The 25,201-nt window shown below is 31.8% G+C and overlaps 2 protein-coding genes across 22 annotated transcripts; both read right to left on the reverse strand.

Moving 5' to 3' along the window:
- Window positions 1-828: 828 nt before the first annotated feature.
- On the reverse strand, window positions 829-20,740 carry l(1)G0196 (inositol hexakisphosphate and diphosphoinositol-pentakisphosphate kinase). 19 transcript variants are annotated; one of them, XM_085487748.1, is made up of 31 exons: window positions 20,546-20,740; window positions 20,167-20,297; window positions 19,926-20,027; window positions 19,773-19,856; window positions 17,134-17,334; window positions 16,919-17,059; window positions 16,695-16,785; window positions 16,370-16,524; window positions 15,941-16,233; window positions 14,931-15,125; window positions 14,755-14,841; window positions 14,496-14,684; window positions 14,289-14,386; window positions 14,002-14,139; window positions 13,477-13,506; window positions 12,546-12,780; window positions 12,021-12,456; window positions 11,781-11,914; window positions 11,584-11,698; window positions 11,269-11,508; window positions 11,035-11,151; window positions 10,758-10,915; window positions 10,271-10,419; window positions 9,237-9,284; window positions 6,733-7,032; window positions 5,090-5,308; window positions 4,272-4,521; window positions 3,739-3,830; window positions 3,557-3,668; window positions 2,904-3,287; window positions 829-2,830 (listed from the first exon to the last, which is right to left on the reverse strand). In XM_085487748.1, the coding sequence occupies exons 3-31, from the start codon at window positions 19,956-19,958 to the stop codon at window positions 2,395-2,397; spliced, it is 5,160 nt and encodes a 1,719-aa protein (XP_085343874.1). In that variant the 5' UTR covers window positions 19,959-20,027; window positions 20,167-20,297; window positions 20,546-20,740; the 3' UTR covers window positions 829-2,394. The 19 variants fall into 19 exon arrangements, with proteins under 19 accessions (XP_085343874.1, XP_029176221.2, XP_029176217.2 ...); XM_029320388.2 differs by lacking the exon at window positions 9,237-9,284 and having other exon boundaries at window positions 14,301-14,386; XM_029320384.2 differs by lacking the exon at window positions 9,237-9,284.
- Window positions 20,741-21,384: 644 nt separating this feature from the next.
- Window positions 21,385-24,056, reverse strand: LOC114944491 (uncharacterized). Of its 3 annotated transcripts, XR_014925900.1 has the most exons (8): window positions 23,884-24,056; window positions 23,481-23,709; window positions 23,246-23,406; window positions 22,984-23,174; window positions 22,611-22,875; window positions 22,020-22,286; window positions 21,657-21,913; window positions 21,385-21,558 (listed from the first exon to the last, which is right to left on the reverse strand). XR_014925900.1 is itself a non-coding variant. In XM_029320409.2 (7 exons), the coding sequence occupies exons 2-6, from the start codon at window positions 23,684-23,686 to the stop codon at window positions 22,036-22,038; spliced, it is 1,074 nt and encodes a 357-aa protein (XP_029176242.1). In that variant the 5' UTR covers window positions 23,687-23,709; window positions 23,884-24,056; the 3' UTR covers window positions 21,385-21,913; window positions 22,020-22,035. The 3 variants fall into 3 exon arrangements, 2 of the variants coding, with proteins under 2 accessions (XP_029176242.1, XP_085343904.1); XM_029320409.2 differs by having other exon boundaries at window positions 21,385-21,913; XM_085487778.1 differs by lacking the exon at window positions 23,884-24,056 and adding an exon at window positions 23,832-23,874 and having other exon boundaries at window positions 21,385-21,913.
- Between the last annotated feature and the right edge of the window lie 1,145 nt (window positions 24,057-25,201).

Genomic DNA, 25,201 nt, shown 5'->3' on the forward strand with positions numbered 1-25,201 from the left:
CGAAAAACAGAGGGATTTGCGAAGAAAAAAAATAATTGGGGAAAACTGAACGCGAGTGTGACGTAATTAGAGCGTTCTAAGGGCGCGGAAATATCGCGAGACGAAAGGGGACCGCCGGGGATAACTAATAACTTTATGCAACCCCCTCGTCAAAGTGACTTCGGGGGTAAACACGGGATCCGATTGTGACGCGGGATCCGATGTTTATACGCACTCGTTGTAAGAGACGGTCTTCCTTTCCCTCTTTCACTCACCGCGTCAAGTGACACGGCTAATATCTATTTAATTGATTCAGGGGTGAAACACACCCCTAGAATTCGCTCCGGTCTCCCGTTCGCGAATAACAATATGCTGGCTGTCCCTCGAAAGGACACAAGAGGCGAGCACGTGTCCGCCGAAATCGCAAATTGACTCTGCGTTTTGATTCGACGCTAAGCCAATTATAGACAGGAAGTATCAAAGATAATCCCCGTAAAATCGCCAAAGTTGTTGCCGACGTTATTTTTGAGCAAACAAAGACCAAGATAAGCTCGTCAAAAAAAGATAAAAAAGCGGGTCTCTCTTATAAATCTTGATAGCAGCGATGTGAAAAAAGCACTGAAAATAAAATTAAATAATTATACAATACGTAATTATATTTATATTTTATATAACTATACAAAAATATTTAAGAAATATATTTGTATATTATACTTTTTTATTTGTTTCTATATATACCTATGAAAAATAAAGAATAAATTATTAAACAATATAAAGATCAATTACTAATTATATATATATATATATATATATATATATATATATATAAGAAAAAATAGACTCATCAAATTTCATTCTGGATCATTTTATTAAAACATTGGTAATGTAGATATGTATACGTGTGTGTCTGTGTTTGTATTGTGTATGTATACACCTACTATATTTCGCATCTCTATTTTACAGGTACGGTCAATGCCTACAGATAAGACCTATTATATATTTTCTTTGCTGATTTATGTTTGAAGCCATATATCTACTATATCAATACGCGGGGTTTTTCTTCGTGTAAACGTATAATGCTATATTGCTTAACCGAGGTATTCTTTGGCTCGGATAAAATTCTCCCACAACTTCGACAATTATCGCTATACAAGAAAAAATATCAAGAACGTAATATTTGTTGCTAGGTATCCATTCAATATGAGTTAGCTAATGTATACGTTTTAGCCTCGCACCTTCGGTAACTTCAAGCATCTGACTATCAATTTACATCAGTATTGTTAAGTCAGTTACTTTAACAGAGATCCTTTAACTTTTTAGATAAGAATGTTATATCTTCAGTAAGTATACATTTTTACACATCTTTTTCTATCTTCACTAATAATATGGCAATCACATATTTCTCTTTCTTTCTGTCTCTTTCTGCAGCTTTTTCTTCATATATATATATATATTCTAATATCCTGATATTCCATATATATATATATATATATATATATATATATATATATATATATATCGATATTCTTATATTTAAATAAAACACAGCTATCACATAATCGCCATATTTATCTACATCAATAGAGCATTTGTACATCTGCAATAATCTCTCCAGAAAAAGAGATAATTCTATGCGTAATTACGATAGTTCACAGTCAACAGCGATGATCCTAGTCAAAACTATTGTTGCAGAAAATATCATCTGCCTAAAATTTTGATTATAATCGTAAGTAATCAAATTGCATCGTCAATTTATATTATTCGTTGATTAAAAATTCGTAACTTTCAATTCCTTTTAGAGTAAATATTTATAAAGAGATTTTATATTCATTGAAGTATGTTATGTAAAATTATTAAATTATAATTAAAAATTAAAATAAAATATACTATAAAGATACTAGATTAAAAAGTTAATTTTCGAATAATTCATTAATTCTTATTATAAAATCCATAAAATTTTACTATTCTTGTTCATCACATATTTTTTGTAAGCTCAGTATCGGGAATATATTATTCGTATGGATAAAAAATATTTTTATAAATCACAAAACAATTCAAAAATTAATAATTATTCCCTAAGTTCAAATGGGAATGGTATATAATACTATTTAATAAATCTTATTTCATCAACATGGGAAGGGGGGAGAATAACTCGCTATCGTAATTCATCTAAATGAGTAATCCTGCTTGTATACTTTTATCAGCCTTCAAAGAATGCTAAATAAAACTAAAATAACTATCTCGTCCTATCTCGTTCTTAATACTTTTAATATTTCAACATTTCTCTCGTAGTAATCGATGGAAAAGATAAACTATATTTTCTAAAGTTCTGACATCATAATCTTACGTTGTAGGAATAACTCGAATATCACAAACAGGAAAAAAAAATCGGTACGTAAATTTATTATCGGATGTTTACTTCTTTTCCTCCTGTTTTACGTCGAAACCCACGGTGATATTAGAGCTGTCCGTGAGACTGCTGGCTACGGTGAGTATAGGTTCCTCTTCTTGGCTCGTTTCCGAAAATTGTGTCGAATCTGTGCTCAATATCCAGTTCTGCAGATCCGCGTCCGACATGGTCGAGAACGAGCTTTGCTTCGAGTAACTAAAACTCGGCTCAGGCTTCGGCATTGCGGGCTTTGGAGCCGTGACGCTTTGAGAGCGCGAAAAGTTCTTTCGTTTCTGACTGTTGTGCGAGCCGCTGTTTTTCTTGGAATCTTTCCTCGCGGGAGACCTTGTTGCGTTTGAAGAATCAGATTTTTGGCCTAATAGTTTCGTTCTATCGGAAGCACTATCGGTTTCTTTAATTCTGACGTCGCCATGCGATATATCCGTACTCTCTACCCGGAATCTAGAATAAGCAGACAATAACAGGTAAGAAGTCACTTTAATATTAATTATAATCTGTTCTAAATTTCCCCTACCGTCCAATCTTCTTATAGCTGCCGCTTAGCTTCACAGGATTAACATTATCCCTTTGCTCGAATATTGATTTAACGTCTTGTTTCTTCTGCTCCTCGCTCTGTTTCAAGGTTAACGTGTGATCCTCGTCGTCGTCGATATTTTCGCAGGTAAGCTCATCGCTGCACACGAGCTTCGATTGCGCGCTGCCGGCACCTCCTGATTGCATCACTTGAGGCATTTGCGTGATTTTGCGAATCTGACCGTCCTCGTTGCTATAATAATCCGTATATGAAACGCTGCCGCGACTTTCTCGATTCTCTTGATCGAGGCGCATACAAAATTCGTTAAAATCGACGTCCAGGCAAGAAGTCGGGGAGAATTTCGGCGGGATAAAGAGTTGAGCGCTGCGAATGGAGAGACGTTGTTTCGTACTGGACATTGTTTACTATTAGTACTATTAGTGATATTACGGAGAAATTAATTGTAAAATAAGTTAACGAGAGTATACTTGTGGATAAATATATAAATATATTTAGTAATATAAAGTTAACATATCTGCAAAATGCAAACAATCAGATTAATTAATTGCAATCAAATCATTAATATGATATGAAAGGACTAGAGATACAAAATTAGGAAGGAATGGACCACATAAATATATCTTAAGACTCACCTCTCATTACTGATCAAGCTTATAGACATACTGCATTCGCCTGTCGATGTTGGCGCCGGTGAAGATGGCTCGGAAGATAGAAAAGATTGCGGCTCGCTACTCCATCCTATGCCTAAATAATGAATAGATTTAAATTAAATTGATATCAACTATCGCACGTAACTTGCAGCATGGATACCCACTGTTCGGACTAGTAGGCGATGGCATATTTCTGATGTCACACGTTTCCGCCTCTCCGAGGGGCTTATACAGTATCGGAGTCGGTGTAATGTATCTGTGAGATAATAATGTAGTAGTATACTTACACAAAAAAGTTCGCGCTTATGATTCCTCTAGCACAATCGCGAATAATAAAATATAATAATTATATGAATAAATTGTAAAAATAAAAATTTAAGGTTCCTGGCTCCTCGCCGGCCATGTTAGAATTGTGATGTCAGAGGCGCAAGAACACGTTGTGTTTTTCAGCGTGTGACGTCACAATCTAATGGTCGCGGCGAGGATCCAAGAGCCTTAAGTAGTTCATAAAAAATGGAAAATTTTGTGGCACATAAATCGTGAAATAACATATCAATGAAATCTTGAAAACAAGTTTAGAGAAACGATCTTATTCGTAATACAATGGGAAGCGCAACTTAACGGACGCGCGAGAAGGAAATTAAACCGATGTATGTATACTCACGGGCGCATGTTTTATATAATTTTTTTATGATACCTGACTTCAGTATCGGAAGGGTGATACTCGCGGATGATCCCGGTAGTTGGATTGAGGGCTGGATTGAGAGACTGGATTGACTCGTGCGTCGATCCGGCCGGCGATGACTTGGGCGGCGACGAGGCCGGAGTCCGGAACAACGGTGCAGTCGTCATCATCATTAGGAAACAATCCAGCTGACGTAGCGACAACGCGTTGTGCAAGGTTTCCAGGGGTCTGATGGGTGGCACCCCGCCGAAGCCTTCTATCGCTGGAAATCGATAAACAATAAAATTAATTTTTACATTCTGTTATTTTTACTGTATTCTATTACAAAAGAGACTTTATTATTATTATTTCTTTGAAACGACACGTTTATTGCTTGTTTCGGATACAATTCAACCAAAAAAAGGAATCCTTGATACAAGTATATTTTTATTCTTGAACGCTATTTGATTCATTTAAGCATAAAATACTCTTTGTAATCACAAATCTTCATTTGCCTTAATAATAAATAAGTTTGTATGAATTATATTTTATCCTTAAAATATATTCTAGTTTTAAAATCGTTTATGATAAAAACAAACTGAATCACATTTGAACTAAACTTTAACACATTTGGACGCAACTTTATTTTTAAATTGAAGCAAATTTCAGATTCAACAAAGAATATTTTGCACTTTTGTTTTAAGGATCCTTTATCCAAGATTATTTATATTAGGCGTTATTATAAGGAAAAAAATATACTAGAATCAAGGCATATTTGCATTCTTTCAAGGGTACTGTTTTTTCTGTGTATTAATTAGATATATGCCGAAATATCAATGTTGAATATTCACCGGCGACTGCGGATGCGTGCGGTGGTACCATGTCCTTGAGGTTCGGTGCACTCGATGAGCCACTTATCACGGCCGTGCTGAAGAGGCTATTGGCCGAGCCGGTGAGCTTCTTACTGACATTGTAGCCCAACAGCTTGAAATAATTCTGTCCAGAGATACTGTGACGGTGGCGCCTTGCTGTGCAGGTAGGATCAGGTTGAATGATCCGAGGTCGCGCGTCTAGGAAAGGAGAAGATAGGAATAAGGCTTGGACGCGGATTCCTGGACGGACAGAGGACTCAGACAGTTGACAGACACTTCCGGGTAGTGATATGACGATTAATCTCGTGGAGTTGGTAGTGATGGTGGTGATATAGTAGTGGTAAACGTCATGAAATTGGTTACATAAGCATAGAGTGCATCTTCAATTAAAGCCGTGAAGATCGGCTACGTAATCATATAAATAAAGCTCTAAAATTTTTGCCACGACAGAATCGTGCTCGTGCTCGTGCCCGTGCTTGGCATTCGTGCTTCGCGGTTTCAGAGAAGAAAAAAGAATACCGATAAAGAGAAAGATATAGGGCAGTAACGAGCAAAGCAAATCGGTTGATGAACATAGGACCATTCCCATAAATCTTAATAAAGCGTTAATTTCTTTCTCTCTTTCTGTCTTTTTCTTTAAATAAATTTAGAAAAAAACAGAGGATTTAAAGTTTAATAAACTTTAATTAATGGAAATTATCCACATTAAAAAAATTATTTGGTAAATAAAAATAACTGGCGACAGTGCGTGAAAAAATCAAAAGCTAATCGAACAAATCACGTATTTATACAGAATTAAACTTTGCAAATATGTGCAGAATTTGTCGACCTATTTATATAATAGTTCCTTTTTTTCTTTCTAATTATTTAACTCGCATTATTTATGTAATATTTTACAGAAGACAACAATATAATTTTAATAGATTCAAATTGCGACAGAAAAAAGATATGGCAATTCGCGTCTTTTACATATTAATTTCGTAAATGAAGTTTCTCCGCGTTTGCAATATCCGATATTAAATTCACGAAAAGTACAGAGTAAAACATACGAAAAAATAATTTAACCGTGTAAAACTTACTATATCAGTGCAAATAAAGGTTTATAAAAAAATAATAAAAATATACCTTATTACTTACCAATTTAAAAGCGCGAAAAGCTATTTTCCATACATTTGTCAATGTAACGCGGAGAGAATGTTCTCTTAGAATTTACCCTAAAAATCATGGTACGATATTGGAAGAATTTTATAAGAGTTGCTTTGATTAATCTATAAGTTTCTCTGATTGATATTTACTATAATAAAAAATATTAATATGTACATAGTAAAATTAATCAAACATTTTATTGTAGTAGATATTAATATTTTTAATAAGAGAGAAACTCATAAAATTCTTCCAACACCATATTGATTTTCAGGGTAAATTCTAAGAGAAAATTTCCTCTGAATACATATAAAATATATACATATATAATACATATACTCTTTTATTTTCTCACAGCAAAAAAAATCTCATCCTGACATTTACCCTACACAAGATTAGACAACTTTTTCGTACGTAACTCTGTAGTGTAGACCGGTGTCTCTTCGTTATCTTGCGTTTATTATATTCCTTGGACTCACCGTAAAGCTCGATAGGTCTCGAGAGCAAAGTCACCTCGGAGTATGACCGTTCGTACTTTCTGCCGAGGCACCGATACCTGTGGACAGCCCGCTCCAGCACGATGCTGGGGATCGGATTGGGCAACGAGCAATGGACTGGTGGCCGTTTATCGTCCCGTGCATTGCTAAACGAGCACGAGGAAGGGAAACCTTCGTTCGACGAAATCGGCAGCTCCGGCGAGCTGTGCGACTGCGACAGGATCGCCGGTTTCCTCGGCAGTTGATCACGAGATTCCACCGGAGGAGTCGGTGATAACGTGGCTGATAACGAGTTGCGATAGAGAGTTGAGAGGAGAGAAAGTGAGGTGGATGCAAAATGCGCAGACATTAACGATCCAGGTGATAGCGTTATCAGAGGGGTTTACGGTGCAGCATTCGGTGAATGACGTGAGAGGAAAGGGAGAAAAAAAAAAACAAAAGAGAGAAAGAGCCGATTAAAAAATTAATTTACCGAAGAAACGGAAGAGCGCGACGAATCTTTTGGGATCAGCGACCGTATATATGTATATTCTTGCTGTGCGATATAAAAAAATTCCGAATCCGATCAATATTAATACAAAGACTTTGCACTTTGTAATAAATTTTCTTTGTACTTTTTTACAGAAATTTGTTGTGAATAATTAAATAATTATATACAAGTATGTGAATAATATATTAAGAGTAATAATTTTTGTAATAACAAAACACATTTGTAATCAAAATAATAAATAATCTTGTCGTTAAAAAATATTTTGAATAACCGAAAACTATTATAATTATTACGTTTTAGGTAATTGTGATGTTTCGTATAAAGATTCGTCACCGAGGAAAAAAATAAAATAAATTAAGGAAAGTGTATACCTTCGACACCCCTTTTCGCGGTTATAATTAATTAGTATAGCTATTAGTAAGTCGGATTCACGAGTACGCACACAATACAACAACCGTGGCACACGATAGCCATGCAACCAGTAAGCCAACCAAACCACACGACACGACTTTTACATTTAAGACAGCCTCGTACACTCTGACATTCATTAGAATGCCGAAGCTTGAAACGGCATTAGTATACGATCGATGATGATACAATAGAAAGATACGGCATGTCAACGTATGTGTGTGTCGGTCTTTTTTTTACTGTCCTTATGAATCATGAATGAAGAAAAAATCAATAAAAAAAAAACGTGGCGAAGATGTCATGCGCTTCATGAATTGTCCATCCGGAAGTAAGAAATATCAACATTAGGAGATTCGGAAGAAGTTCGATGAAAGATGAAAACCACGATGACGATAAACTTATATGAGAAATGTATACAGAAATGTGCGAGGTAAAAAAAAGAGACACCCAGAATGATAACTTTGATACTACTCTTCATTAACAAAATTATATTGATATGGATGAAATTGAACAGTGTTTGATTCCTGTATATGATTGTAATACTCATAAATCCCTCTAAAACTCGTAGAGAGTTGATAATAATGACGATGATGATGATGATGATGACGATGACGATGATGAAGAAGACGCTACGATCTCGGGATCGAGGATTCGGGATGGCAGGCTGAATGGATCACACAGTACAGTATGTACGTGTAACCCGGACAGTCGCCGATACTTTGATTAGTTGGCTTCCACGCGCACAACTATCGCTGAGCAAAAAAGTTATTTCAACTGGGAACTCATCGTCTCCTACTTTGGCTTTTGGCAAAATACACATCTCTCTCTCGCTATACTATATGAAACAAGATATATTAGAAACTTTTCCGGATAGATCGCCCCACCGGATATAGATCAACCAGACCGTGTTTCGCACCCCGTCCGGTATGTACAACATTCTAAGGGTTTAACCACATTGAAAAAAAATACCAATTTTTTTTCCTTCTCGTCTACACAGAGCAAGTGCGATATACTTTTGCAGAACTGATTAAAGTAAAAATAATGACAAATATCGATAAATGCAAACTGCAACATATATCGTGAGAAATTAATTTGTAGGCTGTAAAATATACAGAAAATTAATTTATACCGAGGAAGGGATGAAAGATACATCAGACTATTAGCTACTACGAGGTATGCGCAAGAGTTACTTTAATCAGCACTTCGAAGTAGCACGATGATGTGCGTATGTGAAGCGCATTCTGATATCAATATATTGTCCAACTACTATATGCACATATTCTAATTGCAACGAAAATAAAAAATTTGTAAAATTGCTTCATAATTGTGCTACATTTGCCAAGATATGAGATTAACTAGTGCGCACTAGTCTACTATCACAAGAGGGGATTATTTCATTGCAACGTGTGCATAAGAGTTTTAGATATAAAAAGACATCATATTTAAAAAGAAAAGATTAAGTAGAATCATCTACTCGATCATGGCAAATAAGAAGAGAATCATTAAAGTATCATTTCAAGAAGATTCACGTGTGCATTATCTTGAAGAGAATCATTTTGTATAAAAAATTGGTAGCCGGTAAACATACCTTCTTTGTTGACCGCGTCCAAGCTCTGATACTGCAGCTTGTCCGCAGCTACAAAAAGAGATAGCAGAACACAGAAAAGGAGTACTGTGGCGATGTTTCATCATCATATCAATTGCCAATAATTAGCCCTAAAATCTTTACGCGTGTAATAATTCAATAAATTGAACGTTAATACATTGTTTGCATTCAACGTTATTATGTTTATGTACTTTATACGAAATGGCATTTACAATTTTTTATTAAAAAAAAATTATTATTTTAAAAGATATATCCCTCGATATAGTGTTAAAATATATATATATATATATATATATATATATATATATATATATAAAAGTTGACGATATTATAATCTCTACTTTCTCATTCAACATATGACCAGAAATATCAAAGCTATAAATCTAACAGCTTGAAATTCAGATAAATATACCGATATCTTCTTTGAAATATTTCTTTAGGACATTTCATAAATATTTTGAAAAATTAATATGTTTCACACACAATTTCAAACACTATAAAAGTTGTACAATAATCCGTATCATACTATCGACTCATCAACTTAAAAACTTGAGTACCAAATATGGTATAAATTATGATATATTTTTCATTAATTACTACTATAGAATTCATCGTAATAAAATATAATTTCATGATATGAAGCTGTTGTACAATTTGGTAGGGAATCGTTATATAATTTGGAAGGGAGAGACATTCATCTATAACATATTATATAGATAATTGGTGCTATCCAAGTGTATATAAAAGGAAAAAATCCGATATAACAATTAATAATTATAATCATGCACAAACCATTAATGTGTTAAGGATACTATATATATTTATGTACACATTCCGTAAATTCGTGCGCATGCGTATGTGTATGCATACGCATACTCACACACAGCAAATATGTTAACATTGCATCTCTCGAGTTAACATATTGCTCTCCATTTAGTATTAGCATCCTTCACACTTCAGAATTTACCGCAAATCTGTTCTGATACAAATAAAGCATTCAAATAAAGTGCACTTACCTTTTTCGGGCTTTTCTTGTCGCTGATGATCATAGCTTCGCGCACGCGGTTCCATGATGGTCCCCGCCTCCCTGCTTCGACGTTGTCGTTGACTCGCCGCTAACTGGCTGCCAAGTCTAGCGGCTTCATGTCCGGCCACGGTTCTAGCGCTGTGTACGATAATGCGAAATAAGATTATTTTTTTTATATCATTATCATGGATGTCTGCAAGGGAAGCAAGAGAGAGCAAAAAATTTAAGCATTTGCTCTCCTTTTAAATAAGCACTGGAATTTATTTGCATATTTGATATTACATAATTGAAAATAACAAAAAATTAAATTTAAAAAATTAAAAACAAAAATTTGAGCATGCCCTCCTTTGGAAAAAATCCTGCAGACGTTCATGATTATTATTCATGGTGGAAAACAAAAGTGGAAAATGTTTGCATTAAAATATAGGAAAACGCTAAACACAAGCAAATCTGATATCGAATATTGAATAACAAACCTGATAGGAATCGGAGCCGAACTTTGTAAGAATCCACTATCGTATGGTTCATCCATCATATTCGGGTCTAGGTCCATCATGTCAATTGCACGACTGGTCGTCGGACTATCCAACATAGAATCCACAGTATCCGTTTCCATTAGTGGTGGAGACGTATCCTGCAAGTCACGAATTTTCACAAAATTACTCAAAAATACTTAAATGATTAATAAATAATAAATCTCATACAATTTATCACTTGTTAAAAATTTAATACGATGCAAATCACTGTACTTACAGTTTGCACAGTGGAATTCATAAGATCATCTTCAATAATTCCCAATTCCGCATCCTCCTCCTCTATCCGGGTACTGCATTGTGAACTAGTGTCCTGACCAGAACCACCGCTTTCTCCCTTGAAGAAAACGGCCAATAAAAAATTCATTTATTTGTATTATTATTTTTAATACATTAACCAAAGAAAATTTATAATCTACGAGAAATTTAGAATCTAAGAGTCTACGATACTTACCATGTTATGACTGCTCTCATTGCGCGAATGAGGTCTAAATCCGGGGCCAGGCGGTAGATTCTTCTGTACACAACAATTAACGCCAGGACTAAAGTGCAACTCCACGTGGAAACGTTCCTCGCTGCACGGATCTTTGGTCGGATCCTCGTACAACATAACAACAATTTGCGACATGTAATTCAACTCGGAGACCATGCTGACATATTCCATTGCACGTCGCCATTGTTCGTCTTTTATCACCTATAAATCGATATGTCAAAAATTAGAAAAAAAGATAAAATAAAAGTTTTTCAGCTAATAGTATACTTTACTTACATCGAGTAAACCACCATAACGCAATACAGTAAGCAAAGAATGTACGTGACTCTCGCTCGTGAAATATAATCTAGTACGCACATGGCGTCCAGGACTCGAGACACCATGGGAGTATCTATGGGAGATCACATTAATTATTATCGTTACTCAAGAAATCATACAGGAAAAAATTCTTTATAGATAGAACTTGATTGTACCTAGGGTTGAGCCTATTTACGGTCTCTTCAGATTCCTCGATATTTCGTTGCAAATCTGCTCGTATCTTCTTTAATAAAGGCGTGCATATACCTTGGCCGATAGTTAATTTCTCTTGTACCGTCAAGCCGTATTCCTGCAGATTAATATATATGTTTTGCATGTAAAAAAATAAAATCATCGATAGAATTATTAATATTAATAATAATGTATATATTATTAGAGCGACGAAAAGAAATTACCTGAGGAATTACTATATCCGCTAAAGATTTAGCATACGTGTATAATTCTTCTGCGTGTTCGAACTGCAACGTATGATTGTTGTGCTGCAAGTCGTATTTTATGCAATCGTAGATATCGGGAATTTTGGATATGTCGAAACGTTTATTTTTCGTGCAGAAATCTTTCTCGATCTTTCCCCAGCGACGTCCCATCAATTCCCACGTTTCACCGTGATAAAGTATTGTATCCTTCGTCTTCGGGTCGTCCTTCTTAATTCGCACAATGTCCAGAAGCTTTTGAATGAGACTATGAACGTGTTGGCAACATCGAACTGGATTCTTGACGAAATCTAAAGCAGCATTGATGCTCAACGCGTTTCCCGGATTAATCTGTTCGCGATCCTCGCGGGTGAATTCCCGGTCCTGTTGAAGCAGCTCGTGCAAGCGCGTTTTCACCCTGTAATTATAAACATCGTGCATATGTAGGAATGTAACAAAAGTTAGAATGCAATTGCAGGCGCAAAAAATAAGAATTTGTTTACTCACATATTTTGATATTTACTGCTATCGCAATCGTTGTCCAGAAGGCCATTGGTGTTCGCGCTTTTCACCATTTGTACGAGAATAGGCGTTAGTTCTCCTTCCAAGGCGAGTAATCCTTTTGCAAAGGCTGCCGCAGTCATTTGAACGCGTCCCTCGTCGCTAGCATAGATCTTCAAGTCGTGACGAAACGTGGAATGCAGACGTAACAAACCCAATCCTTGCGCACCTGCATATTCACCTATGTTTTTACACAAAGAAAATAATATCAGTATAATGAAGAAATTACTCGAGATATAACAATAATAATCATAGAGAACGCAACGACAATTAAACAATTCAGAGATTATTGTCAAAAAAACTGTCGAGATGACCTATCGAAGTTCTGATATCGAGATCATCATAAAATAGATATATTAACTGTGAATGTAGATTAACACTGCACATTGTATTATGACGCGAAAAATACCGCAAGAAATTTTTCATGTCTTTAAATGTTTTAGAGTTACCTTGAAACTCCTGGTGTTCAATAATTTTCGATAAAAAATTACATTTTGAGAGAAACATATTGTACATAGTGCGTGCACATAATATGTCTTTTGTGAAAAATCAGACAACATTTAATGTGTTATAGTGTTGTAGTGCCATTAAAGACAAAGAAACATTCATTAACATGTAGAAGAAGCTTGTAGCGAAAATCAAATTAGTGTAGTGTACAAAATGCTAAAAAATCATGCGACTCTAAAGCTGCCAATAACTTGTCTCAATGATTATGAGTTAAGTGACAGCTACATCGAGTATTCAAATAAAGAGATACAAAATTGTGCAAGTGTATTCTTACGCTAGCGCCGCCGATTCTAACATCGCTATTTCTAAGGACAGCAATACAATCTATAGAGAACTAAGGAATAAGCGTGGATCGTAAATAAAAGGTTACCGTGGTTTGGTAACATCTCTGATTCTTCCTCTGAAATAACATTTGAGATAAATTATCCTATATGTGACTCGAGAGAGAATGTAATTACTACATTTTACTACTAACTACGAGATATGATTGCCAATATGATTCGTGTCATAGTGATCATTGCACTGGCAATTTACTTTCGTTAAACTCGATATTAAAATTTACATATATAAGTAGCTTTTGTGACTCTTTCAAAATACAGTGAAATTGTATATACAAGAAAAGTTCAAAATCCGATCTCAATACGCCGACTTTTAAGCTGTCCAATACTTTTGCAATACTTGTACAATGTAGCATTCTCAAGATACAATTAATATTAATACGTACTAAAAGTTTAGAGGCTTTTAGATTGCATATATAATCCATGTATATTATGGATAAAGACCTAGATCAAATTCAACTAACAGAGGAAAGTTATTATATAGAAAAATAATCTCCGATATACTGTGTAGAAACTTAAAAGCGAGCATGGCAAGCATATGAACATAAGATACGAACCACTAAGGTGTCTACCTTGACCACCTGGGTACATGCAGCGAAATATGCGTCCCAGCTCTTCCGCTTGAATACGTCCGGCTGGCGTCAATTCTCCGCCCCACTTCAATATTAGAACGAGAGACGGTTCCCCTAGTCGATCTAAAAAAGAAATACGCACATTTCTATACATATAAAATCTTTTAAAATATCTACCTACATTAAACCTATACATTTATCTGTATTAAATATATATATTTTAAAAATATATTAGTACATATAAAATATAGTGAGAAATAAATGTGGCATACTAAGATCACTACCGTCGTCGGAAGAACTTCCTCGTGGTCGTCCTCGCGGTTGATATTTCAACTGAACTTTACGATTTATGCCAGAAAAATGTCCATACCTACAATGCACAATTATAAATGTAGCATATTCGCGATTTATTCAATTATTTATAATATTAATAACAGTCGCAAGATTTGACTATAATCCTTGCGCTAATTATTACATACATTTCCAAAACACTCTTGAGTTGTTCTAACTTTCCTTGCTTCTCTTCCAGTTCAGGTCCCGCTGCACGATGCTGTATTTCTGCCAATAAACTACGAGCTGTGTCAAGAATCTCTTGTAACTGCTTGGGCCGTTTTAACTTAACATGACCATGCTTGTAACCATCGTATTTTGCAAATATCTCAAAAAATCTGTAAGATGTTAGAAATGTAATATTTTTTAATAAAAATGACCTATATATACCAGATATTTCGTACTCACTTTGGATGACGCACTTCTACTTTCATTTTCTGCTTTGGAGTTCTATCACCATGTCTGATAACAGCTACCACACAACGCAATTCCATCCTATAAATAAATATTTAGTAGTTTATAATATATTTTGATAATAATAATAATATTACTAGTTATATTAAATAGCGGTTATATATACTAACATTTTACCGAATGTAGTCGGAACAATAGGAGGGTCATCCAATTGAAAGGGAACGCTCCAAGGAATGTGTAATGTAGGAGCCAATTCCCTCAGTATCATATTTCCCAAAATTTTGGCACAGTCGTCATAATACTTATTCGAATTCTTTACAAAACTAAATCCATTTACATCACACACAAACGACTGACCGTTCGCTCTGCAAGTAAAACCACCTTGTATTATTTAACTTTCAGCCACTCATGCGAAAGAACGCGATCTTACATTCGCGATATATCGTGCCAGTGTCAATACTGGTTTCCTGACTAAAGCCATTTTACGCAACAGAAGTCAAAGCTATTGAATATGTAATACGATACGCGCTCTAAAGTGACAATGATATAATTACATTGACAATAGGCACAATATACATCTTAGTAACATTAGACAGACATATTCAAAATACATGTTATACAAGAAAAATACATCCTTTAATGCACAGAAGACATGTACTTATATGGTTAATTTAAAAAATGATTTTAAAAAATTTTAAAAACTTAATTTTTCAGGATGTATACTCACACACACACACACACACACACACAAATCTTATAAATAATGCCATTATTTTCCAGATACTTTTGTTCAAAATTCCAAGTAAAATTAAAATAAAAAAAATTTCAAATACAATTTTAAACTAAGTTTATTTTTGTTATACATCATTTTTAACATAAATAAAATATTTTTTAACATAATAATATAATATTTTATAAAATATATTTTTATTTTAATATACTTTAAATAAACTTAATAAATTTTATATTTTTTAAAAGTATATTTGAAAATAAAATCAAAGGGGCAATTTTTTTTTAAATTTCCTGAGTTCGAAATAAATTCCATGAGTATTCCAGGATTTTTCAAGATAGAAAAAAATTTCTTGAGAATTCCAGATTTTCCAGGTTTTTCCCGGGAGTGTACACCCTGTTTTTTTTTTAATTGATGCTTAACAATTAATAATTATACACTCATACATACCTCAATAAATCGAAACCGCAAACCGTTTGCTTGAAGGCCATACATACTTTTCTACTAATAAGTTTCTCTGCATTACTTAATATTACTGGATAACGAATCTCTTTGCCCTCCGAGTCTCTTTCAACTTTGCCGTCAAGAGCCGGACTTTTTCTTGCCTCGGCATGAGCGTAATCAGGTCCCACGGTATAAACTTTAACATCAGTACCATCAGTAGGCATAAAATCTTCATAGATATAAGATCCACTCTTACGAACGCGAGATTCTGGCGAATATACGCTACTACGACTACCTATCTGTAAGAAACAGATATTATCATAAGTATATTTGCATATTTCTAAGTTTTTAATTTTATTTAAAAAAGCAATATACTAGTTTCTTTAAATTTGCTTATAAAAAAACTTCTATATTTAACTTGAAAAAAGACAATACCTTTCTAAATAATCTCTGACTGCCTCCACCAGCAGAAGTAGGATAATAAATGTAGATATTATGATCTTCGGCGGATACTGGTTTTTCCACAAATGGTTTGTTGAAAGTAATGCCATTCACTTCTACATGATCCTCCGATTCCACCAATTCGTGCTCTGAAATATATTCTACATTTTGTATATGTAAAGATTAAATATATGTAAATCCAACAGGAGTTTCTAAATATTTAGATGCACCATAGTTATTCAATCTCAAAACTCTAAATTGTTGAGAATCAAGTATTTATAATGCATAATTTATAATTAATTAAAATTTTACAACTCACGTTTCGGATCTGGTGAATCTCGATCAAGAACGGCGTATCGTGGAATTTCGATACCCTCGCTCTCCAGTATGGCATAAACTCTTCTTCGATCCTACAATAATTTTTAACTTGTCAAAATGAGATATGTATACACACATACACATTCAGACATACATACATACATACATACATACACATATAAATATATTAAATTAAATTTTGAAATATCAAAAACTTATATATACCTGAATGTCATACTGCATCGGAAGGTTATTAATAATAAATGAATTACGTAAATTTGCATAATTTATAGCTTTATCAAGGGGAAAACCTTTACTGTGAAAACTTATCAAGCAGTCGACTATAGGCCAATCTTCTACAGGTTCCTGTAAACAAGAACAAACATATAAAATGTATATTTTGTATAACATAGACTCTTTTCTTTAAAAATATATATTACCTTTAATATCACTTCTTCTGGAAAGACAATAATTTTAATGTACTCAAATTCCTCGAGCCTTGTTAAAATCTCTTTCATCGGTTTACTCTGCGATTTTTTCGCCATGGCACATATTCCAACCAAAACTTGTTTCCCCTCTCCTTCCACATCGCTACCACCCATATAAGCATCATCTTGAGTGCACCCTTCTGGTAGGTCCGGCTAGGAAGTAAAACATGATTAAGTAACATTTGCTCATAAGAATATACATAAGTCCTGGTGATAAATCAATATTAATAGGAAAATTATAACATAATTACACAGAATTTGAAATAAAATTTACTACCATACCAAAAATCAGTGATAGCCGAAGTAGAACACACAAAGCTTGATCTTTTTTTTTTATATAACATATTTTCTACAAATAAATATATGAAGCTGGTAAACTCCTATATATAAGCAGGAATGAAGATCTATAAAATCTTCAAGCTAAATGGTGCTCACCCAGTATGCCTTTAGACAGGATAGAAATCTAGGCTTGTCATCAGCAGGACAATTTTCATCGCGAATTCTTGTAAGATTACTCATTATATTCTTTAGTTTGATCTTTCATTAAGTAAGTTACACGTTGATCGCATATGATATTGCCTACATAGAAAGGTAATATTTATCAAGCAACAAAGCGTGAAACAAATTTGTGATAAACATCACGTAGTCTTTAATTTCGTGATTTAATATGAAAATTTTCTTCACCTTTACACGATTTAGTTTTCATCTATTTCCTGTTATTTCTGTATATGTTATTTCTATATGATATTTGTTATCTTTCACTACATTCCAGATCAATAAGGAATGCAATATCGAATCATGCAGTTACAAGCCAGTTGAAAGCGTATGTTAATCGCTGTAATAAAAAATTTAAAAGATTTATGTTACATAAAAAAAAATAAAATAAAATACAAGCAAAAAAGTTGGATATGTTAAAATCTACCTTTATTTTTTATTATTTAAAATTATTGTAATAAATGAAATATTTCTCTCGTGACATTTTCATAATATGATTAAGTATCTGATAAATTATCATAGAAAACTGCGACATATTATGTTAAATTTTTGCATTAAAAAATATATAATAAATCTTTTATTATTACATACACGTATAAATAGCTTGTTTCTATTCAATCATGTAAAATTGTTATTTCTATAATGAGAGATAAAGATACGTTTCTTTCTTACCAACACAATTACATAATAATGAACTACATATACATGGCTAATCTTTAATATATCTTTTTGTTAGAGAGTCTATCACAAAACGTACATTTATATTATATTAATTATAAATATATAATACCTTGGAAATAGAAATCATTGTATATCTTCAAGAATGTTACAAAATTTGGTAATCTGGGTTGTATCTACTTTTCTGATAGCAGATAATGATTTCATGTCGATAACTAATGTCAAAATATTAATCACAAAAAGTGATTATATAATGTATCATGATGAAAAGATTGAATAAAAATTATCAGTTCTACTTTCGAGTACACTTAAACATTATCACTACTACTTAAGACTCATATATTTGATAACACTGTCATATAGCATCAAAATAGTGCATAAAATAGTGTGCTGCATTTCTAATAAAAATATTTAGGTTGTAAATGTGTTGTGTTTGTCTACACAAGGTACGTTCACATATATTATTAAAATAACAAGCAATAAATCTTTCTTGAAGAACAAACTTTGTAGAACCTTGCCACAATTTTATCAGGACTAATTTTAGAAGCAACTTATAATTCAGTTAATGTTAGTATTGCTAGCGTATAGCCAACATATATCAATGAACATATTTCTATTTTTATGCAACGAGCAAAATGGCTAAATATTTGCACTGCATGCATTATATTAGAAAGTTTCAAATTCATTTTTATACTATATGTGCGAGCATACCATTCATGCTTGAATAATTTGTCTTATGAGATTAACATTACAAAAATTCTACCAATTACATTCACACACCCCAACACTAGATAAAGATTTATTAGTGTTATTATATATTTTAAATGTCCCCTCAAAAATCTATAAAACATTTCGTTAGCAGTAACTGTTTATATAATTATTACCATATATTTTTATTGTTGCAGAGAGCAAATATATTGTAAATAAGTATGATCAGATAAATTGTGTTTTATGTGAGAAGTAGGATAATAAATATCTATATATTATAAGCACGCCTACATGCCAGTATATATTTTTTATATGCAAATATTTCTAACCTCTATGTCAGAATACATTGTTATTAAACATATACGAATATTTACTAATTCTATGACATAAACACAAAATAAAAATAAATAAGTTAATGTGTTTTATTACTTTTTAATTTATCTTTTACTTCAATAACCATTAATTATGTCAAATTATTTTTATGTATTGCCATGATATCAGATACAAATCAATTTCATATAATTAAAAAAAAAACATTTAAAATGTTTTATTTTATACATATATATATATATATATAAAATTATATATATATATTTGTATGCTCAAAGTAAAAAGATTTTTTTAAATGTGCACTTTGTGTAATTTCATACACATGCATAAATTCTTCTTGCAACTGAATTTTAAAAGTAATAAAATAATGTTAAACTTACTCTTTTTGAGCGATAGATTGAAGAAATAACAGATGATTGCACTGTATCTCCTATATAGAACATTGGTCTTGCATTCTTGAGGCCCTGCGAGACAAAATCTTGTTAGAAATCCAATAAATGCAAAATTTTATTCAGAGTTAGAAGCACATTTACCTGATAACCATGTTCCAGTTCAGTGTAAGACATGTCAGATCAGGTTTCATTGATAAAAGAAACACCCGTTTCGTGTGCTTATATTAGATAAAATCCTGCACACTAAACATAAATTACATATTATCTCACACACATTATCCGCATCAATAAGTTAAAGTGATACATAATCAAAAATGTGCACAACTACTTGAGAAAGATTTATGAAAATGCTCATAAATGTTTGTTTCTAGTTCTCTCTTACAAGTTCTTTTGTCCCAAGTGAATTTCTTCAAATGACGTCTCTCTCTTAGAACGCGTTCGTTTAATAATCGGGCTTATCATTCGTTTAACAAACTGCAGCGAGGCCTATGCACGTCGATGTTTATAAATTACCTGAAAGAGACAAGATAAACATAACACTATAATAACGTTTGTACATACGAGGTAGATAACCCTTTTTTTTCCCCCGCGTTTACAATAACACGATTAATTGCAAATAATGGCACGGTGAGCATATTTGTTCCCGGCAGATTAAATTCGATGATACTGCGCCGGAATTAGAAACGGAGTAAGAAAACAATCGATGCAAAAATGCGTCGCGATTTTGCCAAGAGACGAGAATGAATGGAGACGTTACTTACAGATCGGAATGAAAATGCGATTCGTTGTGACGATGCTCGCGCGGGAATCGTAATATGACACGAAATGCGTGATCCGAAAACGTGATTACGAAGCCGTTTGAATTTGCGTTTCCGCGTGACGTCGATCACGGTTTACGTGACATGTGCCTGTATGTGCCAAGATCGAATCTTGAAGCGGTGTTCCTCGATCGTAGGATTTTTCTGCGCATGCGCAATCTTTTATTTTCATACATACACGTCTATATATATATATAATATATAATATATATAATAAATTTATTTAATAAATTGATAATATTATATTATATATAATATATATAAAGATATTTGACTTCTTTTTGTTTTTTGAATAAATAATAAAAATAGAAGATAATAATAATAAAAATATACAATAATGAATAAATCAAAAAATTCAAATAGGAAATAGTTGACTTACAGCTAGTTTGTACATGTAATATACAATGTATTAGTATTCCATATTATTTATTTGTCGATTTGTACTTATAAATTGTACAATCTTGAATATAATTATAAAAAAAAAAGATACTTTTATTATATATAGTTAATCTTGTAAAATTAACTCTATGTTCCTGGATTTTGTGACAATTTTATATCTATGATAATATATTTCATATACATATATTAATTCTTATATAGTATACATGTATCAAAAGTAACAAAAAAAATTGTTTAATTACTGGGGATAAACTTTTTCTCTAGTAAATAATACATCAAAAATTCAGATGCAGATATTGTCCAAAATGTATATGATATACAAATTTTTAAATTTATAAAACTTATGTTATTAAATGTGTTTTCTTAGAAAATTAAATCTTGCATAAAATATAAAGCATCATATTTGCATATTTTTACCCACATATCAACACAACTGAGTTAAATCTTTTACATTAAAAACTTACATTACAATAATAATATAGTTTCATCATCATAAGTTTCTCATCTTTTAACCAAAGTTTCTCTTCTAAAAACTTGTTAATCTTCCAGGAATTATTCTATAAAAAGAGTTTAAGAGCAGATGTGAGACAAAAATGAGAGCTAATAATGCAGAGCAATTTTATATAATCGACTATAATGTAAAATTGAAACTTGCCAACTTGATTAAAAAAGAATTTATATTTTAAAATAAAAATTCTTGTCGTAAAAAAAAACACTTTCTGCATATCACATTTAGATTATTTTTACAATTTTTTGATATCAAAGTATTAATGGGACTATTTCCATCAGCTGAAAAATTAACCCAGGTTTTTTCATGCAACTATGTCAATATATGTAACATATTATGTCCATAGCACTCATATTTTTGTAAAATCTTGTAACTGTACTTAGGTTTTGCACCAGTTAATAAAACTGCAATATAAAATAAATTTTACTCACTTTTACAAATGTTTATAAACACTTAATCAATAAAATCCATTTTGTCATTGTGTATACTAAAACTAGAATAAATATTTACCTGTTCAATGCATGTATTATTCGTAATCTTTGTGAAACCTATCATCATGATCCCAGCCCTTGTTGTTCTTTTGCCTTGGTGATATTTTTAATGAATTAAGTTTTGTATTAATATTATCACCTTTTCTTAATGTATCTAGTGCACCTGATCCACGTATTGCTCTTGGAATATTAGGATTTTTTGAATAACTGCCTTCAGACACATTATTTTCTACTATTTCTGTTATTTCTTTAATTCGTTGCTTATTATATTCTCGACATTTCGTATCTAAAAAATTTTTTGTTATGTTTATTTTATTTCAATATATTATTCAAATAAAAAAAAACAAGAATATTTTACTATCACATTTTTACTATCACATAAAAATTATCATTTAAATATCAAAGTTAAATACAAAAAAATATTAAATTAATGGACAAAAAAATACACAAAAGATAAATAATATAAAATAAAAAATTTATTTGCCCAAAAAGTATTATTAATATAATTGTCATTTAAAGAATAACATGTTACCATGCATATTAAAAATCATAATAATAAAAATATTATTCACACACATAAGTTATTTAGTATTTAATAAGATACTATTACCAGTTTCAATTTTTGTCTCTACTCTTACTTCTTTTTGAGAAAATGGATATTCAAAGGAAATAGTCTTGATGTTTGAGATATAAAACTGTTTTAGTTCATCCTTGATTTCATAATTGTTATTGACTAACTCTATGATTAACAATAACATTGCACGATACTGAGAAATGTAACTGTTTTCTTTCACCAACATTTGTCTAATTATTAATATTAAGTTCTCTAATCGACTCGGACATACTGCATAAAAATCTTTACCCGATTTAAGAATCTAAAAATAAAATTTCATAGATTATAATGTCACATTTTGGTAAATAAACAAGAATTCGTTTTCTTGTATATATAGTATATGTATGTGTGTACACATCTAAAATTTCACCTGTATCATGATGAAGTAAATATTTTCTATACCATTGTCTTGCAATAGATCTTCCAAATATTGAATTAATGGTTCAGCCAATATATTCAATCTACTTCCATCACTTAATCTCATGCGATAATAAACTTCTGCATGAAGTAAGACTATATTCGCAAATGTCTTCTTATCGTCTGTTTTACTTTTTTCCCTAGCTAAGACAATATAAATGTATAATAAATATATAACCCTGAATAAGTAAACAAATTTTCCATCCAATACTCACACATATAATTATCTTGTAGGAAACGTAAGAAACGGCTTCGTACAATTTCCTTATTGCTATCTTCTATCATTGCAACCTTATAATCGCTGAATATCACTGCTATTTTTATAGTAAGTGAGTCATAAAGTATAGCTTGCTTCCACAGACTATCGCATGTATCCCTGAAATTTGCAATTTGTGTAAAAAAAAATGATAAAATAATTTCTTCTGAAAAACTGAGGAAAATCTGTAATACTTTAAATTGTCTTTGTTGATTGTGCCGATTAGCAAGTCTATAATTTCCTGAATCAGCTGTGGCGAGATGCATTCACGTGTGTCATAGGTAGCTACTTTATCTATTATATCCTTAACAGTATTAGTATAAGCTGTGTCTCCTGGTCTACGCAGAGTCTGTTCTTTATTTAACGAAGACCATCCACGTCCACGACCGAATGAAGTCATCTTTAAGTATTTAACAGTTAAACCTGTGAAGTAACAAATACACATCATACAAAACATATGTTTATATAAAAAAATATGTGTGTATATATATATATATATATATATATATATATATATATATGAAATATATACAATATTGAGTTACTTGAAAGAAATAAAATCTTCAAAATATATTTGACAAAGAGAGATGAACTTACACTGTATTTATATCTGCTATATCTGTAATGTAATCTCTGGTTTGTCCGTTTGTTACTACTTTTTTCCTTTGCTTATTTTGTATTTTGAAATTATACATCTGTTTGTACTCTTGTCGGCATAAACCACCTCCATAAACCATACATTACATACATATATACCACATGCAACACATCTTCTATAGGCCAAAAAAGTGTACAAAGTGTAGATGTGCAGATAAAACGAACAATAATAGAAATTGGACAGCATTTGTCTGGCGATTTCAAGAACATACTCAAGTTCCGCCATGTTTAATAACAAGTAAGCATATTTTAATTTTTTTTAATCTCATCGTTTAATAATAATTATAGGTAATAATAATATCTTATAAATAATATAGTTGAGAAATCTGCTCGATTCAAAAAACAGATTTATGTATAAAATAATAACCTGTAAGTATATTATATAAAATCCAGTAATCATTAAACTTATTTCACAAAAGTAAAAAAAAAAAAAAATATATATATATATATATATTTTTTCTGTATATGCTCTGGCTTTTCAATTCAACGATTTAAATCTCGTTTCAATATTTACGCAATATTTTATATATTGCATAATTGTGGAAAACCTGTATAAGTTGTTAAACCAGTTTATATATAGCAATAAAAAATTGAGCTGTAAAAATTTAATAATGGGAAAGTGGTCGCAATATATATATATATATATATGTGTATGTGTGTGTGTGTGTGTGCGCGCGCGCGTGCGTGGTGTGTGCGTGTGTCTGTGGACATACACACACGTTTCATGTACAAATCTAATAATAAATGATGTAATTATTACATTGTAATATACTCAATGCCAAATTTAATCGCTTTAATAAAATTATTATTGTGTATAATTTTTTAATTTTAATTAATCCGTTATTAATGCATATATATGTAAATGCATTATGCATTTATGTGCATTAATAAATTATAGAACAGCTTTTTATTTAAATATTTTACTATATTTACATTTATTATATTCAAGAATAAGTACAAAGAAAAATATTGTGTGTGCAATATATAATATACACAGTTATCAAGCTGAACATTTTATGAAGAAAAAAATTAATGTAAGCATTTATATAGACTTAGTAATTAAAATTTTAACCTATCATTTTATAGAAATATATATATATATATATATATATATATATATACAGGTATATATATATATATTACATTTATATATGTACCCAGCAAACACAATATATAAATGTTATATACTTAAGCATGTTACATGTAACGTATATGTTAGTTGTAATTTCCCACTCATAGATATAACATTTTTAATATT

Source organism: Nylanderia fulva, unplaced genomic scaffold (genome assembly GCF_048542155.1).
Source record: "Nylanderia fulva isolate GAGA-0341 unplaced genomic scaffold, ASM4854215v1 Scaffold6, whole genome shotgun sequence".
Lineage (NCBI taxonomy): Eukaryota > Metazoa > Arthropoda > Insecta > Hymenoptera > Formicidae > Nylanderia > Nylanderia fulva.

Coding starts and splice junctions, on each gene's coding strand:
- LOC114944491 (XM_029320409.2), bottom strand. CDS start 23,686: ATGACTTCATTCGGTCGTGGACGTGGATGGTCTTCGTTAAATAAAGAA. Junction 23,407..23,480: donor ATCAACAAAGACAATTTAAA/GTATTACAGATT, acceptor TGCAAATTTCAG/GGATACATGCGATAGTCTGT. Junction 22,876..22,983: donor TTTACTTCATCATGATACAG/GTGAAATTTTAG, acceptor TTTTATTTTTAG/ATTCTTAAATCGGGTAAAGA.